Source organism: Rissa tridactyla, chromosome 1 (genome assembly GCF_028500815.1).
Source record: "Rissa tridactyla isolate bRisTri1 chromosome 1, bRisTri1.patW.cur.20221130, whole genome shotgun sequence".
Lineage (NCBI taxonomy): Eukaryota > Metazoa > Chordata > Aves > Charadriiformes > Laridae > Rissa > Rissa tridactyla.
The window spans coordinates 185,373,642-185,391,470 of NC_071466.1; the positions used below are offsets into that span (position 1 = coordinate 185,373,642).

At 44.0% G+C, this 17,829-nt stretch overlaps 1 protein-coding gene and 1 long non-coding RNA gene across 3 annotated transcripts in view; one reads left to right on the plus strand and one right to left on the minus strand.

The window, feature by feature from the left end:
- SLC38A1 (solute carrier family 38 member 1) overlaps window positions 1-17,829 on the plus strand; it is a 43,286-nt gene that overhangs the window by 16,960 nt on the left and 8,497 nt on the right. For both annotated transcript variants that reach the window (XM_054212957.1, XM_054212964.1), the window contains exons 3-12: window positions 792-867; window positions 1,438-1,553; window positions 6,557-6,630; window positions 8,241-8,333; window positions 8,649-8,730; window positions 9,843-9,925; window positions 10,808-10,866; window positions 11,003-11,128; window positions 13,340-13,419; window positions 14,601-14,701. In XM_054212957.1, coding sequence (XP_054068932.1) covers window positions 792-867; window positions 1,438-1,553; window positions 6,557-6,630; window positions 8,241-8,333; window positions 8,649-8,730; window positions 9,843-9,925; window positions 10,808-10,866; window positions 11,003-11,128; window positions 13,340-13,419; window positions 14,601-14,701 — 890 coding nt within the window. The remainder of the gene's footprint in view (window positions 1-791; window positions 868-1,437; window positions 1,554-6,556; window positions 6,631-8,240; window positions 8,334-8,648; window positions 8,731-9,842; window positions 9,926-10,807; window positions 10,867-11,002; window positions 11,129-13,339; window positions 13,420-14,600; window positions 14,702-17,829) is intronic.
- Window positions 14,714-16,724, minus strand: LOC128914235 (uncharacterized). Its single transcript, XR_008468223.1, has 3 exons — window positions 16,585-16,724; window positions 15,535-15,620; window positions 14,714-14,869 (listed from the first exon to the last, which is right to left on the minus strand). It is a non-coding gene; the product is annotated as an uncharacterized LOC128914235 (long non-coding RNA).

Here is a 17,829-nt window from a genome sequence, read left to right on the forward strand (position 1 = left end):
TGAGTCACTCACACAGTCCTCAGAGGAAGCAGAGGATTGTGGGGTGGGACACTGGGGTGTCCTGAGTCTCACTGTCCAGCAGCAGATCTGGTCCAAGTTCCCCACTTAGGACTTGTGACTGCTTGATTTTATGGACAATGCTCTGACTGCTGTTCGACTTCCCTCTCCTGTGAGGGGGTCATCACCACCTCCTGGTGAGCTGGGTGCCTGGCGCCTTCAAGGCTGGCAAGGAAGGGAGTAATCAGGCTGGTGCCCAGAAGTCTTGAGGCCAACAGGGACGGGAAGAAGAAATCTGCTTGGTTTGTCTATTTGGTTCACAGGACCTTCAGGGCCTGATAACGAGGGAACGGGAATGAATACATGACCTGCTCAGTCACAGAGAATGGCTGTTTGCCTTATAAAGTGGCATTAGTTATGCTAACCACATGAGCAGGGTGCCAGTCACACGTATTTCTGCAGGACACCTGAAGAAGTATCCCCCCTTAGTGTCCGTGCAAACAAATTACTTTCCCATCCACAAAAGTGCTGCTGATGCTTTAGTAAACCTCCTGAAAGACCATTCTGAATATATGTATTTATTCTGATCTTGTGCTAGTGTTGCCTTTATTGATGCCCAGTGTATGCTGGTATCAGTGAAGCATAATCTGGCTCATGAAATAGTTATGAGTTTGACCTCTTTTTGCATACAGTTTTTATATGTTGCGTATTTTGTAATCACGTGCTGCTCATGGAATTAATGTGTTTGCATTTTCTAAACACTTGCTGGAAATAAATCCTCTGACTTCTTTCAGCAAGTTTATTTCGGATCGAGAAAGCAGAAGAAGTCTCACGAACAGCCACCTGGAGAAGAAGAAATGTGATGAATATGTAAGTCTCTCTTGTTGTTGTTTTCCCTGTCAAAATGAACCACATGTTGTGTGTATGAAGGACATTTAGACATGGTCTTCAAAAGTGCTGGGCACACACAGTTATAATTGAAGTTTAGGTTCCGGTAGGAATTGCCTGTGCTCAGCAGTTGGAAAAAACCCAAATCAAAAAACCCAAGCATTTTGGTTGAATTGAGGCAAGGGAATCCCTCTGGCCTGTGTTAGGCAGGAAGTCCCAGTGGTTCCTTATGGCCTTACAATATATAAATCATGTGCCTAAGATGTTTCACAGGCGTAGTGAAAGATAGGGTTTAAAATCAAAAGTGTAGTAGGAGTTGTGTATTGCCTATACCGTTTATGTCAGTTTACAAAATCTATAGGACAGCCATCTGAGTGTAGCTGTGACAGGGCTCAGCGACTCTTTTTCCTCTTCCAAACCAATCTTTATTAAGTCATTTCCATAGCAGTAGTTTTATATCTGATACATCACAAAACATGGAGTTTGAAGCATAGACGCATTTCCCTGCTCCGTTCCAAGCTGTTGCTGACACGTCTCCCTTTACTTCTCCAGATCCCAGGAACTACTTCACTGGGGATGTCCGTCTTCAACCTCAGCAATGCGATTATGGGCAGTGGGATTTTGGGTCTCGCTTTCGCTTTGGCCAACACGGGAATTCTCCTTTTTCTGTAAGTATTCCTGTGGTGAGTAGCTGATCTCCGCACAGTTTCACCGCGTTTAAAGAACATGTGCGCTGCCAGCAAGCGGAGGAATTTATAGTCTATCTGTAATCAAGTGCAGCATTCAAGCCTGAAAATGTTAGTTACAAGTTTTGGACAATTTTTTTCAGTCAATTATTTTTTTTGGGGGGGAAAAACCACTACTTGCAATGCTAGAGCAAACAAAGTCCATGTTATTTACTACTGACCTGAGCCTAGCCAGGGATTTTACCTCTGGTCCACAAGCTACACATACATCGGAAATATTCAGTAGTCATAGTTGCAGTGGGATAGTACCTAGTTCTTACCTGTGTCACAGGATCTCCAGAGCTCTTATCAAAGCATGGTGCAATAACTACTTTTTTTTTTAACCAATAAAAAGAATATTTATATTCCTTTATATGTTACATATAATATTTTCATCTCACTCCCACAGTTTCTTCAGTTTCTTATGTGAGAGTCCCTGAGAGCCAACAGAAATACAGCCAAGATTTTAGTATAAAAAAAGAGTTGAGGTAGAGTACTTAACTCCAGAAAAAAAAAAAAAAGGCATTTTGTAAAGGAGAATTTTATAGTTTAAAAATGAAACGGTGCCAGTGAATGAGTAAGACACAGTGTTATTCTGTGTTATTCTGGTTCACGGTACGAGACATTTCGTTGTGAAAAGCGATTGTTAAGAAATCAGTTGGGAATTGTGTGCAGATTTCAGTAATAAATGTTCATTGAGGGAAGAAATACAATAATTTACAATCTTTGAGAACTGTTTAACACAGTTATTGAGTTTACAGATTACTCTAAAGAGGTGTCATTTCTTGAATGTCAAACCTAAAAATCTAGAACTTTTGTTATTTCTTAGGTTTTGGGGAAATATATAATATGAGCACTGTATATAGCAGAGTGGATGGACAAAGTGGTACATGTGGCCATCTACTCTGGGGTTTTGTGCCAGGATAGCTACATCCATGCCACTACCTTACAATTTGCTGTGGTTGGGTAAAATCTAGGAATAATCCAAGGAGTTAATCCATTTACACTAAGAATGTACGAAGTCTCATAATTGTGTTGTCACTGAGCTAGGCTGTAAAGTAGCTGGACTCTAATTTAGGTCTTTCTTATGCAGAGAGACTGAGTTCATTTTATTTTTGTTGCTTTTTTTATCCGGTACCCTAACCTGTATGTGATACTTCACCCATGGTCTGACAAGCACACTCCTCGGGGGACAGACTGGTGGTTACAAAAACTGCTGTTACCAGAAGAAAAAAGTTATGTCTTTTCAGCCTCGTTACCTCTTCTGTAATAATAGTGTCTCACCCAAGGAGCATCCTCAGTTCCTCCTTACTGCTTTGGTTTTCTACAATCTCATCCTCTTCTTATTCTTCCAGCAGTTTTTATTGAGAGTTAAGTGAAATGTGAAATGTGTTTGCTCTAAAGAATGTAAAAAGGCAGTTTCTTTTAAGTGGGGTAGATCAGACCAGTGATATGACCACCAGAGAAACTTCCAACAGCGTGTGATGGTGACTGGGCCGAGTAGTAAGTGTGTAGATCTGTACCACCACGTTGTACGAAAAGCTGCCAAATCTGAATGTAGAGATTTTATACAGTAAATAACAGCATTATTCTCCACAGAACTAACTGTGTGTATTTAAAAGAGAATAATTGTTTTTGTTAGCTTGATAATGCCTTTAGATCTGTTGGCCTGGAGATAGACCAGCCTGCTGAGATCAAAGGTAAGGAAGCTAACAGGACCTAACTGACCAGGCCAGCAGAGATTTCCCCTTTGAAGCCTGGAGATACAGGATCCTAATGTGGTTTCTGTAGTTATGCCTTAAAGTTGAAATGCTTTAAATGTTCTCTTTTATCATGCAATAATCTAGTTAAACCTAGTCCATCAGTGTTAGATTTTTTCTCACACTCTCATTCAGTGCATTTTTCCCATAAAGGTATAGTTCTGCTGTCGCTATCACAGGTAGATCTTAGAACAATTTCTGCTTTACAAGTGATTAGAGTCCCAGCAATAGTTTCATTGTTTTTTGCACATGAGGAAGCACTTACATTCATTGCCCTTGAGTAGCACAGCTCTGGAGAGTTTCTAGGTTGCTTTATCCAGTATTGGCATGCACCATCTCTGAAAAGTAGAAAGCAGAGGCGGAGAAATTAAGGGAGCATTTTCAGCACTAACAAAGCAGACTCGGCCTGATTTTCACTCTCAAAAGTTTCAGGCTTCTGCAGTGTGAAGTGTGCCCTGCCATGCACACCTGGATCAGTTCAGATCCTATATTCTTGGCATAAGACATGCAAAATAAACATGGCAATGAGTACCTACTCTCACATCCTATTTGCATAGCTTAATGCCATAGCAAGATGTCATGCTTTCTAGGCAAAACAACTGAGCTAGGAACTCAGAGGAACTTAATCCCAGTATTGTTGATAAATACAGCCTAGACCAAAGAAGAGCATCCTTTCCTGTATGCAAAAGGGGAGAACGCCCTTACTGCAGAAAGATGGCACAAAAGGCTTGGGAAGTCAGAGATGGGCCAGGACACCTAGGGATGGCAGGAGCACTCATCACTGCCAGTGGTTTCATCCTGGAGAGCTGGGATCAGAATGACGGATCACATTGCAAAGACATACAGGCCGGCCAAGTTCAAGGTGCTTCAGCCTGCATTTAGCCCGGCACTGCACATGACCTGAAAAACCCTGCTGAGGCACAGGGGCTTGTTAGATGGAGGCATAGTATAAGACTACAACTGAAGTTTCACGCTACTCTCTGCAGCCGCTTCTACTAGGGTTGGCTGGAAGCAGTCATGAAGGCGTAGCCTAACTCCTGCAGAGGTTTAGGGAAGGCTGGCAGACCGGCCCTCTAGGATACCCTACGGTGGCAAACCCTGTGCTCTGACATGCTCTTCTGTGCCTTATACCTTGTGAGGGTTCAAAGCTGTTCTGTGCAATAAGACAGGCAACTGCACAAGCCTCACAGGTCTTCTGGCCCCAAATCCTGGGACTCCACAGAGGGCTGGGGACAGCGTGTGTTGCAGCTGACCTGGTAATGCGGCAGCTGGGAGCAAACAGCAGTGGCATTGCAGGAACAGCGTGTTCTTCCCAGCACTGTATCAGTCCCCTGCCCTAAACTGTTTATTCTGGATTTGCTGGGGGGAGGTGACTTTTGCGTGTGCTGGTTGCTCGCATAGCCAGCAGCGCTCCTTTAAGAGCGGGCAAGGGAGTGCTTTTGGGACTGCAGCGCAAGCTTCCCTGCTTCTGTTTTGAATTTGTGCAGAACGAGTGGCATGGACATTTTCATTCCTTTCCAAGGGGTGGTTCTGGCGCAAATATCCCTGTCCATACCACAGTCCTAACACAAACAAGTTTTTCATACAGCCCTAATGAAAATGCCAAGTGTCTCTGTAAGAACCCTACGGGGAGCTAAGGACAACAGATCAGATAAATACCTGGCTGCTTGGGAGTGTTATTTTTACCGCTGCAAAGGCTCCATGAGCTCAGTGCCTGAAAAACGGGAGCTTTTAATATTAAAATAGACTTGATGCTGGCATGCGGAGCCCAGAGGCATTTGGGGCTGGGAGTGAGTCAGCCCAGCGGCCCAGCGTCGGGAGCTGTGAGCACACCGTGCCTCCAGGCAGACAGGGGCTTGGCGGCTCTGCAGGGAACGAGGGCAGAAGGAAGGCTTAGCAAATCTGTAAAAAATGGAGCAGAGTGACCTCAGCCAGTACAATCTCCTTTCCCCACCTCCCCAAGGAGCAACACCCTCTGGGCTGTACAAGGAGTGTGTTGTTGTTGTCAACCATCATTCTCTATTGGCAAAAGAGAAGTTCCTCCTATCACCTCTTTATGTTTTTCCCTGCTCCTCTGGCCCCAAGAAAGTTGTGGGTCATTATTTGGCAGTAAAGTATTTCTAGTCTCAAATAATAAAAAAGGGGAGGGAGGAGGCTTCTCCTCCTTTTCTTTCTATGTATTCCTATGAAAAAGACATGTTGCTGCCTATCTATGACAGCAGCTTGTTTTCTGTTAAATTTTAGGCTTGTTTTGCTCGGCGTCCTGAGGGTAGTTGTCATAATAAAGAGAGGAATTGCCAACAGATTGTCCGAGTGCTCTTCACACACATCATGAAAACATCATCAGGTCTTTGTGTGTCAGAGTGTTGGAGAGGAAGGCACACATGGTGCTTGGCTTAAAGACATGGAGCAATGAGCAAATGTGTTTTTATGCACTGAGCCCCCGGCACTGACTAATTATCATTTGTGCCAGCAAGTTCCCTACACAAACAGTTTGGTCATTACTTCCTGCAATTCTTCTAAGTGAAGTCAAATCATGGATCACGGCAGACCAGGAGTGACATCAGTGAGGGAACACCAGTCCCCACCTGGGCATAGCATAAGCCTTTGGTTTCTGCCTTTATTCCCAGGGGAAAGCAGTCAAGCCTTAACTTCCTTCCTCCCCCCCTCCTTGGGCACTGGGAGGCACGTAAAAAGCCATTTGGGCGCCCCTTGGGTAGCATATGAAACATGTCTGGGGCAAAGTTGCTTCCATTTGGTATGGAAGTCTTTAAATAAAGGACAACCCTTTGCAATTTTTGCTCTGCTTCCAGAAAAAAAGCTTGAGAGTGGGTGACGAGGGACATACCTGGCTCATCCTCGCTCTGATTAAATCTTAATTCCTATCAGAAAAGGCAACTATATTCGTCTTTTGATATATAAAGATGTAACTCAGTAACAGGCTGCTCTCTGCATCTCCGCTAAGTTTTACTTGGTTGAATCCCTCTGCGTGCAGAGCTTTCTACCTCCAAGGTGGTGTGGTGGAAGTGCAAAAAGAATGTGAATCACATGTATTTTTAGGCCTTTTTGTATTGTCAGAAGAGTATAAAAATTATCTCAGAGTCAACGGGAATATGACCGGACGTGAAATACTGCAATGTTAGAGCTCAGCTCTTACAGTAGGTTTTATTTTCTATTCTTTTGTAGGCTGCTCTTGGTTTCAGTGACACTGCTGTCTATTTATTCAATATATCTCCTGTTGGTGTGTTCAAAGGAAACAGGTAATTTAAAATGTTATTATACCATTTTAGTAGAATTGTAAAGAGCAAGAGGTAAAAAGTGCTCAAATAAGGCCAAGTGCTTTGTGTAAGATGGAGTTTCTATCACTTGGCTGACACAATAGAAAGGCCTAACACATTTTGGGGCAGAAACCCAGAATTTAAAAAATTTATGTCATGGCAATGGAGAACAGCATCTGACCATCACTATAAAGAGAAAAAATTAGGACAAAGAGTGAATTCTGCTAACGTGAGATGTCTTCAGTGAGCTAGAAGGAACAGGTCATATAGTTTCTTTGCATTACAAAACCAAATGCAAATGAAATATAATGAATCTTTGCAGTTTGTCCTTAATGGTTCATGCAAAATTACTGATAGTTTTTTTGATGCAGTAGGGGGTTTCCTACGAGAAAGTAAAAGGGAACAGTTCCTCCACAGAGAGAAGTGTAACTGTAAGCAAAATATATTCTAAATGCAGAAATTAGAAGTTACCCACAGTGTTAAATGCCTCTGTGGTCTGAAGTCCAAGAGACTCTTTCCTTGGGTAACAATCTCTGAAGACAGATTTTTAAAATTATCTGTGCACAAGAACACTGTGATATTTTAATATGTCATTTGGACACACATGAGTTACTGCTATAGCATGTATAATGGCACCAACTGCCCATTTAAATTAGGTACGTATGCCTAATTGTGGACACATTTGTGCCCTGTTAGTTCTCAAAATCTAAGCCCTGGTTTCTATGCTGCTGGTACATATAAGCTCAAACTTATTGTTTATACAAGCTTCAAAGCAGAAATGTCAGCTATAAGGAAATATAGAGAAAACCAAACAATGGGATGCAGTTTAAAAATCATCTGTACAGTGTAACATCAGCAATATTTCTCTTTCTGTTCTCATGTATCTCACCATATTCACAATGTCCAGGGTTTTTGCAGCCTAAATCACAGCCAAGGAAAAAAATATTTAACAGAAATGCAAACCAATTCATAGAGGAGTTTCTCAAGCTTGACAGATATTTAACAAGAAGTTTTAGTTATAATTTACACTTTGCCCTGCTTTTCCCAAAAAACATACCACAGTGAGAATTCACAAGTTAAGGCTTCGTCATTAGAAATTGTAAATCCTCCTGTAAACCAGTGGCTGCCCTCATTTGGATCGTTTAGTCAAAGCAAGGGAAATTGCAGAATCGCGGTACTGTGTCTGCTGTGGCCAGGCTGCCAGTCCTAACTTGTGTATCCCGCTGTACCGAGTTTTGTCTGGAGAGGAGGCTTTCTACGTCACTGGCATGGCAGGTGCAAACCCGATGGGGATACCAGAACTTAACATGTCACTAGGGGTATAGACAGATTCATTAAAGGGGTGTAATAGCCTCATTAGGAGCTTCAATTTCAGAAGTGACTGGTAGCCAACGATAACATTTATAGACGTCAAGAAAACATTCCTGCACAAGTTTCAGCCCTAGTAATTACAAGAGAGCTCTCTATTTACTTGCAAAGGGCAGATGTGGCTGCACAGATGGGCGTTCAGCTGAAAAGGAACCATTAGTGTTTTGACGCAACAGCTTTCGCTGGTGTATTTGTTACCTTTCTCCTCATTTCTTTTCATGCAGGCTGCATGGTGTATGAAAAGCTGGGCGAGCAGGTCTTCGGTACCCCAGGGAAAATGATTGTCTTTGGATCTACATCGCTCCAGAACGTTGGAGGTAAAGGAGATGAGGGGTATTGAAAAACAAAATCCAGGAGCATCTTAATAATGTTACAGCTACCAACCAGTCAAGTTCCTCCTTCTTTCAGTGACACCTTGGGGTCTTCATGCTCCTCAATATAGCTGTGGCTATATCTTGCATGCAGCCTTTCAAAAAGGCTGCATTACTGAATGATCGGTAGTTTACAGTCAATTAGAGTTCAGGGTCTTCTATCATCAGACGCTGATGTGGGATAAGGTTCGGGATGCTTCTCTGTACTTGTTCCACAAAACATCTTACCTATTTTCTAAACTGACTTTCTTCTTCCTCCAGCAATGTTGAGCTATCTCTTCATAGTCAAAAATGAGCTGCCTTCTGCCATAAAGTTTCTAATGGGAAAAGAAGAAACTTTTTCGTAAGTTGAATTAATTTTGGTGATTAGATCATAGAATTTAACGTTGAGATAAGTTTAAGCATATGCTTATAAAGGCTCTTAAGTATTGGATACTCTTTAGGTTTGTCAAAGTAGATTTTCACAGAAATATTTCAGGGGGTTAATAAAAACCAAGATAACTTTGGGAAGGAAAAGGAAAGGTTAAGTCATCACTAGTTACTCTCTTTGCACACCAGATTTGCATGAAGAATTGTGATTTATACAAACCTCTTATTGTAGTATCCAGCCTTTTACAGTGTTAGGCAGCACCTGAAGATATTGGGAACAATGCAACTTTAAGATGTTATGTATTTCCCTGCATTCTCTAGCATCTTATAGGATCTTACCCCTGAAGCACTGTCCATAGCATGAAATTCTTAAATACTAGCATGTGACAACAGCAGAATAGTGTACTTAGATTTCTGCCACTTATCACTCCTTGACATTTAGCAGCCTCTTTAACAGAGGGGTGGTATTTCTTTATACTGGTAAATATCCTTTGCGCTAGGTTATATGGTGTGCTGTAGTGCACGAGAAGAAGGTAGAGATCCCATTCCTCAGGCTTTCATACTAAATTGGACCGAGCAGTGGAAATAGGTTGTACAGAACGTCACTAACGCTGTCCCTTCTCCCTTTTCTTGCTTTCCGGAAGGATTCAAAGCACTTTGCTAGAAGGAGATACAGCCTTGGGCTGGCTTAGTGTGTGTCAGCCCTCAGGAGCCTGGTTTGCTGCTCCAGGCACGTGCCCGGGTGATTTAGCAAATGAATTGTGGTTGTCGTAATGAATTGTTACGGAGGGGGGTGTTCTGCCTCTCAGTCCCACTCACTGATCTCTGCAGTAGGGTGATATTTTGTCTAGTGACTATGAAAAGCTGCCGTATCTCAGTCTCAGCAGTGCCATGCTTCAAGGGCTGGGTACTTAATGAGTCTATGAAGTTTAGATGTGGCCCACATCTCTCCTTTTGTAGGAGCTTGTAGGGTAAGGAAACCAAAGATAGTTCTGTAACTGCAGCAAAGAGGATGACCGAATGTGAGGAAAACTAGAGAGGGATTCCGGTGTGCTCATGGTGTGGTTTTTTTAATGTTTTATACAGGGCATGGTATGTGGATGGGCGGCTTCTTGTTGTCACGGTGACGTTTGGTATAATCCTCCCTTTATGTCTCCTTAAGAATTTAGGTAAGATGCAAATGCCATTGTGGGAATAAAATAAAGGAAGCCAGACATCGCGCTACTGACAGCCACGCTGGCAACTCCACTAGAAAAGAAAAAAAAATGGCTCTCATTGTAATCTAAGTAGCCTCCCTGGTCCAGGAATAAACTGTGTTTTGAGCATCTTGGAACAAGTAGGCCTAAACTGTCATAGTGGTTGAACTCAGTATAAACCAGCTTCACCCCTACAATTGTGGAAACTGATGTGAAAAATTATAGTTAAGAGGGTCCTCACTTCATAAAGCAATTCTATTTTATGTGTAGCCTGTAAAAATAAGTTCACAAATTGTTAGATTACAAAAAAATAACTTATTTTTCTATCAGCATCGAAACCTTTAGTGGTGAGGTTAATTGGAAGTATTGGACTTTGAAGCAAGACATGTATAGAAGATTGCATTTTCAAATGTCCTTGAGTCCACAGTGATGCCAGTTGGTACAAAATGTATTTTTTAAAACCATGTAACAAGTTTTGGCACTGAAGTCCTGTTGGGATCTTCCTTTTGAGAAAAAAACCCATAGTCAGCTGACGTGGCTCGTACCGGGAATCTGGGTCACGTTCTGATTGCAATTGCACCTTTTCAGGTTTGTTTCAATTATCACAGCCCCTTTCAAAAGTAAAATTAGTTAAACTGCCATAAAGTCAAACCAGTCAGAGCAAAGCTCAGGTCTGTCTGAAAGTTGGGAGGCTTGCGACGTGGGAGACTCACACACCAACAGGACATGCTTTTGTCCTGGCCAGAAGCTCACGACACATATTAAATGTATAATACGTTTAAGCAACAAAAAGTAAAAACCAAGATATGGCTAATAAAATAATTTTGTATGAGATTTCCTTTTAATTTGTTTCAGGGTATCTTGGCTATACCAGTGGATTTTCATTAAGCTGCATGGTATTTTTCCTGATAGTGGTAAGTTCAGCTTGCTTTCTTTGTTGGATGAGAGTTACTTGATAGGATATTCATAATTTCTCTGATGTTTTCATTTTAATTTGCCTTTATTTTGAAATTATTTTTAGCAATTAGCTGTCTTCCACTCTTATTCTAGGTTATTTACAAGAAGTTTCAAATTCCCTGTGGCGGATCGGAGCTAAATGCAACATCACCTATCCTATCAAATAGCTCAGCACATGAACATATGTGTAAGCCAAAGTATGTTATCTTTAATTCCAAGGTATGTTTCTTTTTATAATACTTATTTTTAATTCACATAATATATGCACGTACACCCATGTTGTTTATCCGGTCAGCACCACATGGGGCCTGATTCTCCATGCTTCCACTCATGCTCCAATGGTGAACGGGCAATGGGCCTCCTTGCCCAGTCTTATGGAGATGCCGTGTTGAATGTTCCTCTTTGCAGTCTTGCTCTGCCCCGGTGGTAGACGTGCTAAGGCTGTGAGCCCAAGCTACCACCAGACAACTAACACTTTATTTGGGAGAACTTTCCTTTCCACTGCTTCTTACTGTCCCGTTCTGCAACTCCGCCTCAAGGTTGTAGTTCAGCAGAGGCTGAGTAAGCCATTCCTGCATCCAAAGCCCAGAAGTAATCCCTCTGTCCTTCTGCACACAAACCACTTCTTTGTGACAGGGTACGTGTTTCTGTAGCCATATGGTGAACTGGATCATGAAAAGGATACAGTTGAAAGCTAATCCAGCAAAAATTTGATTGCCTTTCAGCTGGATGCTTTCCTCCATCGCCGCACAGCTGCAGGAAAAGTTGTGCCAAGAGAATGCGAAAGAGCAACTGGCTGTAGCTGTGGGAGCAGGAGGATCGCTCCTGTCAGCTGTGCTGGGGCACAGTGCTCATTAAACAGCAGGGCAGGGTCCTCGGGGTGTCGCAGTCGCATCCAGAGGGAATGCATATGTATAGCACATGCATGCAAAAATTAAATTTTTTGAAATTCATCCTACCAGCTTCAGTTGAAGAAGCCAACCCAAGCACTTTTCTTTAGTTGGGGGTAGCCATCAGCTCAGATGTGGTGGGACAGACCAAAAATTAGTTAACTTGGTGTGCAATAGCAGCTTAGCTGTAAATATGTTTTAGCTAGCGTTGAAGGACCATTGTCTTCTCCTACGGTAAGGGTCAGCGTTTGCCTCAGAGTCGATGGAGGCACATCAGAAGGATCAGTCCATCTGAACCAGGCACACTGGAGCTGAACTCTAGAGATTTGCCCTTGGGGCCAACAGCTTCCCAGTCAATTTAGCAACTTTGGTGTGTGAGAGGAGAGACAGTTTCACAAAATCAGAGGACTGCTGAGGTTGGCAGGGGCCTCTGGAAGTCATCTGGTCCAACCGCCCTGCGCAAGCAGGGTCACTTAGAGCCGGTTGTCCAGCACCCTGTCCAGGAACTTCTGAATATCTCCACAGATGGAGACTCCACAACAGTAGTGTGCTGTGAGTGAGGGAGAGGAGGCAGCACAGGCCTGGGCTGAGGAGGGATCGCTGGAGCGCAACTACTGTATTTACTGAACCTGTTGGGCCTGGGGCAAACCCCAGGATGGCTTCTGTGGGAAGGGGACACCTGTGGCCAGTGCGAGCAGATCTCAGAAGGCCAGGGAGAGATGCCTGTAGGGATGGACTCATTTTGTCCTCGCAGGAGGACCTGGTTTTCATGTGGTCTCTGCTCATACCCATTCCCTGGGGAGAATGGAAGTGCTTGGGCACTGAGATCATACAGTTTGGCTGTACACTGAGGACTGAAACCCACTGAGGTTTTTGGTGGAGAAGGGGGCGAGGTTCACCCCCCTGGAGGCCTCCTGCGCTTCCTGGTGACGTAACGGTCTCTCTCTTTCCCCAAGGAAAAGCATGCTCCCTCCACAGCCCTCCTAGCCCTTTTGTTGGCCTGGGAAATGAAGGGACTCAGTCTGGTACCTTGAAATATCCATTTATTTGTAAGTTCTGCATTCCTCTTCTCTTTTCTTACAGTCTGGATATGGGCTTCCTCTTCAGGACTTCAAGCCTTAGCACCACGGGTGCGCACCCCTCTCCATGCCAAGGCAGGGTAGCGTAGCGGTGACCCACCATACGTCCCTTTTACGTGTGACGGTGTGCTAGTAACGGTGGCAGTAGCTGGGCAGGGAAACCTATCCCAGGGAGCAAAACCAGCAGCCTTGTGGCATCCAGCACTGGGCTCTGCGAGCAGAGTCAGGACCGTGCTCACATGGCCGACGCAAAGACTTTGTCCTCCCATTGAAAGAGCGCTGCTCTCCATATTTCATTAAATATGTGCTAATTGACAGGTCTTCTACCTTCTCTGAAGGCTCTCAACATTTGGTTGAGGAGTCCAGAGAGTTGGGAGTTGAGGTAATTGAACACAGATCATTTCTTCACGCCACTGGGGGAAATACTTCTTAGTTTCTTTTCTGAAATTCTCTCCAAACAGACCGTGTACGCGTTGCCCACCATTGCTTTTGCATTTGTGTGCCACCCATCAGTCCTCCCGATCTACAGCGAACTTAAAGAGTAAGCCATTCTTTTTTATTTTTTCCAGTTAATTGTTTTGAACCGCTTTGCACGGAAAATGTTAGCACAGAGGTGCTCTGAGTCATTCGCGCCATTTGGAGGAGATGTGCTTTAATAACACCCAACAAGCCAACGAGCGTGGCTGTCAGCTAGGAAATCTGGCCTCCCAGGCGTGCCGCTGGGGCGGGGGCGAGGGAGGTTGAGGATAATGCAATACTTTGGGAGTTTTCTCTGGAAGTACACGGCAGCCTGGGGAGAGCCAAGTTGTGCCGGTTGTTATTTGGCATAGGAGAGAAGCGTGTGTTCATCTAACGGCGTTTGTTCCAGAGCAACTAAAAATCTGTTGCGGTACCAGGAAAAGAAAGTATTTTCAGGCTCGCCTGTATTAAAAGGCCTTTGCCGGTACGGCTGTCCCGCTGACACCTTTGGCTGGGCAGGGCTGTGGGGAGCTGGAGACCGGCCCTGCTGCGGCATCGCTGGTGGCCCTGGGGGGCTGCAATGGGCTGCTGGGCCATGGGGGGAGCCCCAGGGGAGAGGTCGGGGTCAGTCAGACCCATGGGTGCCCTCAGGTCCCAACCACTTGTTGGGAGCTTTGAGTTTCAGGGGACTCCAGCAGGTTCCCTGGTGCCTATTTAAGGCATTCCTGTGTGTGTTTAAAAGTCTAACTTTAGGTACCAGAGTGGGAATATTTCAGAACAAATATCTAAAAATGAAACATTTGCACTTAGCCTGTTTTACAGGTCTACAGTGGTCTGCATACATTCATTATTTTCTACCCATGGGGACACAAATGTTTCTCTGCAAACATGCAGAATGTGTTTTTTTCCTGTGTATAATTTTACTCTTTCTTTATTTTGGCCTTTTGATTTAATTACTGAAGTGTTTAAGGGCCGTCCCTCCCAACCAGGCTTCACCCTTCGTTCTGTTTAGGTGGGTATGGCCAGGGAGCAGAGCCACAGGGCGGACCCACCATTTCTTGACTTAAACCCTAAGTAGGGACCCTTTCCTCAGTCTTTCTCTTCCTTGTGCAGCTGTCAATGGATTCCTGTTTCAAATGAAAATGCATTCATGAGCCTCCCCAGAATTACAATGTTTATGCAAAGACCTAATACGTTTTTACTCAACTATTGAAAAATCCAGCCTAACTATTGCTATGTGTTCTTTTTTCCTTCTTTTTCCAGCCGTTCACAGAAAAAAATGCAGTTGGTTTCCAATATCTCATTTTTTGCCATGTTTGTGATGTACTTTATGACTGCCATATTTGGCTATTTGACTTTCTACGGTAAGTATGCAGTTCTTTACCAATCAAAGTAGAAAGGGAATACATATGAAATCAATAGCATATCCCAGCTGGAAAGGAAAGTCCCATCCACTTATATTAAAATACTTTTTCAAATAATTTTCCATCAAGTTTTCATACTGAAGGTACAAATCCTTTCTTCCTTTTCCCCTGTGGATGAAAAGCAGAAGTGAAAGTAGTATTTGCAAAAGGCATATTCAAAATATGAGGGAGAGAGCTGTTTAAGAGAATTGGGGATTAGCTGGGCCCCACTAAGATTTTTCTTCCAAGGTCCTCTCCTGAATGTTGTGTACATTGGTAACGACTGGAGCATGCATATCTGCATAAAATGAGACAGATTTGAGAGCAGGTCCTAGGAAATGTGTATCAAATCAGCCATCACAGGTTTTTCATTTTCTTATTGACGCTTTCATCATAGAGGCGAAGGACCAAATGTTTTCCCACTGTCCCTAGAGCCGACCCCTTCAGGTCTCGGTTAAATAAACTGGCAGCGAAGGTGGGGAAGCTTTGAGCGTTGTCCCAGCTCCGACACCAAAGGATGGCTCTTTCAGTGTTTGAGACTTGCACCCTGTCTCTTTTCATGCATATCAATTCACTTAAAGAAACAAACAAATTAAATTATGTTGTATCGCTAAAGGATACAACATGTATGCCCTAATGGCACAACTATTAAGTAAAATAGTATAAAAGATTAATTTTGACCAGGAAGATACTCCCATATTCCAGTCTAATGGGAATGTTGCAAAGTAGTGTCTTTTTCCAGGGACCATTAAGGGGTTACAAGACAGATGACAAAACTGATGTTTGCCTTTTACCTCAGAGTCACCAAAAGGTCATCAGTCTTCTCCATCCTATTCCAAGTGACCTTTTTGTTACAATCTCCTCATTCATGATACCGTTCCTTGTGAGCCACGTATTGCAAGAGAAAGAAAATAAGTAAATATGAAATCTGGCTTTTTTTTTTCCCAAAGGTGTATCTATCTCCTATTTGTTTTCTCAGGCTCTCATTCTGATTATGAGGCCTTAAGACTGCATGTGTTGAAGTAACTTGAGGTCATCTGTTCTAATTTTCCCAATAAAACCGCAACTACGCTGCAAGTGACAACAGCAACAGCCGTTCTCATCCAACTGCTCCCGTCTAACGCATTTTCATAGAAATGCATCAAATTAGCAGCCCCAGGGAGCAAGTGGGTGTAAATCAGCATGGACCCCTTCGCTTTGGCAGGGAGGAGATTCTGATGTGATTGCCCCAGGGATCTGAGGAGGCAGATCCGTGGCGCTCCTCTCTGGGAATCTCCCACGCCCCTCAAGGACGAGGGTCTGGAGTCCATGGAGGAGGTAGGGGCTGCGTCCTTCTGGCCCTCCCGAGGGGGAATGGCGGAGGAATCCCTGGGGTGTCTCGTGTGCCTCTCCCCACAGCAGGCGTCCCTGGTCCCCAGCGCTGAGAGCCTGTGGGTGGAAGCTGTGCGGCTCCACTGGGGCTTCTCCGAGGGTCAGTGCCATGACAGGCAGCAAAAAAGACACTGAAGGAATATAAAATTCCTCCACTTTGATCCTTCATCCCCTCGAGACTGACGAGACCTTATCTGTCATATGTTCGCTTACAATTTCCTAACCCTCTTCTCTACCCTTACCTGGGTAAGAACAGTATTTTTATGATGGCCATTTCTTCTTTACGCCAATAGTACTTGTCTGTTTGCTGTGTTCTCAAAAGTGTTGCAGTGATGACTATATTTACATTGCAGAATTACAGAAAAGAGGTGTTTTTCTTCCCCTAAAAGGTCACACTGTGGTTGGGCTCTGTGGTGTATCTAGCTGAAAGGAAAACAGACCTTCAACTGTAAGCCTTGCCCTTCACTTCCTACCTGGCTGCAGTCCGTGAGCGGTACAGAAGTTGCAGTCTGTGCTTGCAGGAGCAGAGTAAGCTCTGTGTCGCAGAAGCTGTGCATGTGCCCGGCTTGAAAACCCCACTCCTAATCTGCAGGGAGGTGGGAGAGCGTTTTCTTTCTCCTGGTGGGGATTCAAGCACTGCGTAGGTGGTGGTGACCCGTGGTCTCTCCCCAGAAGGGCATCCTGGGGGGGGAGCGCAGGCGTTTTGCCACAGGACAGATGTCTCTGCCTCCGGGGACACGTGAGGTTTTACCAAGTGCCAAAGATTTTAAACTAGATGTGGCTGCCGAGTTCCCTTTAAGGACTTTGGTTTAAGAGGCGTTACGTTTTACCACCAGCCTTCTAAGATTAGCAGGCAGAAACAAAATACGAGCCTAAACAGGGGTAGCGAGTATGCTTTGTGGCGCGCTTAACAGCCACCCCATTAGGTTATTGCTCCTAGATATTTAAAAGCTACAAAGAGAAAAAAAAAAAACACATAGGTCCCTCAGCAGCTTGGTTTTCCTGTTGGTTAGCACACGCAGACCCACTCTGCAGTATTTATCACAGCTTCAAGGAAATGTTTTTGCAGGAGGTCGTATTAAAATGTCACCAGCGCCTCCCCATTAGGCACACATGCACAACTCCCCCCCCCCCTCCCCGCGATTTGTCTTGGCTGCTGGGGCCGAGCTGCAGGCACTGCTGGGTGGGTGGCAGGCTCAAGAAGAAAAAACCCATGAGGGCAGCCCTAGGAGGAGCTGCTGAGGGGTTTGAGCGCAAATGTCAGAGCGTCCCGCTGAGCGTTGACCCCAGATAGACTTTGTTCTTGGTTGAGAACAGGGGTACTGCTTTTCGCTGGAAGTTTATTTGCTGTTTAGACTAATTTAGCTCAAAACCTCGTAGTTTATATTAAGTTCAGCCGTTGCAGTGCATGTGGTTATTTTTATATCATTTGACACTTAAAAAAAAAAAAAAAGCCCATGGAACCAATTAGAAATAGCTTATTTCACTTTACTTATTTTTTTTATATATGTATATATGTAAGCAAGCTTTCATGTATGTCTCACTGTTGTCTTTCCTACAGTGAAAATTACCTTAGACTTAGGCATGTGCTGTCTTGAATTAGGATGCATTCCTAAATCAGGCCTCCAAAGGATTAATCTGGAATAATGGGATCATTAGGATTTGGTTCAAAGTGCTGTTTTAACTCAAGAATGTTTCATTCCATACTCTTTTGTTTG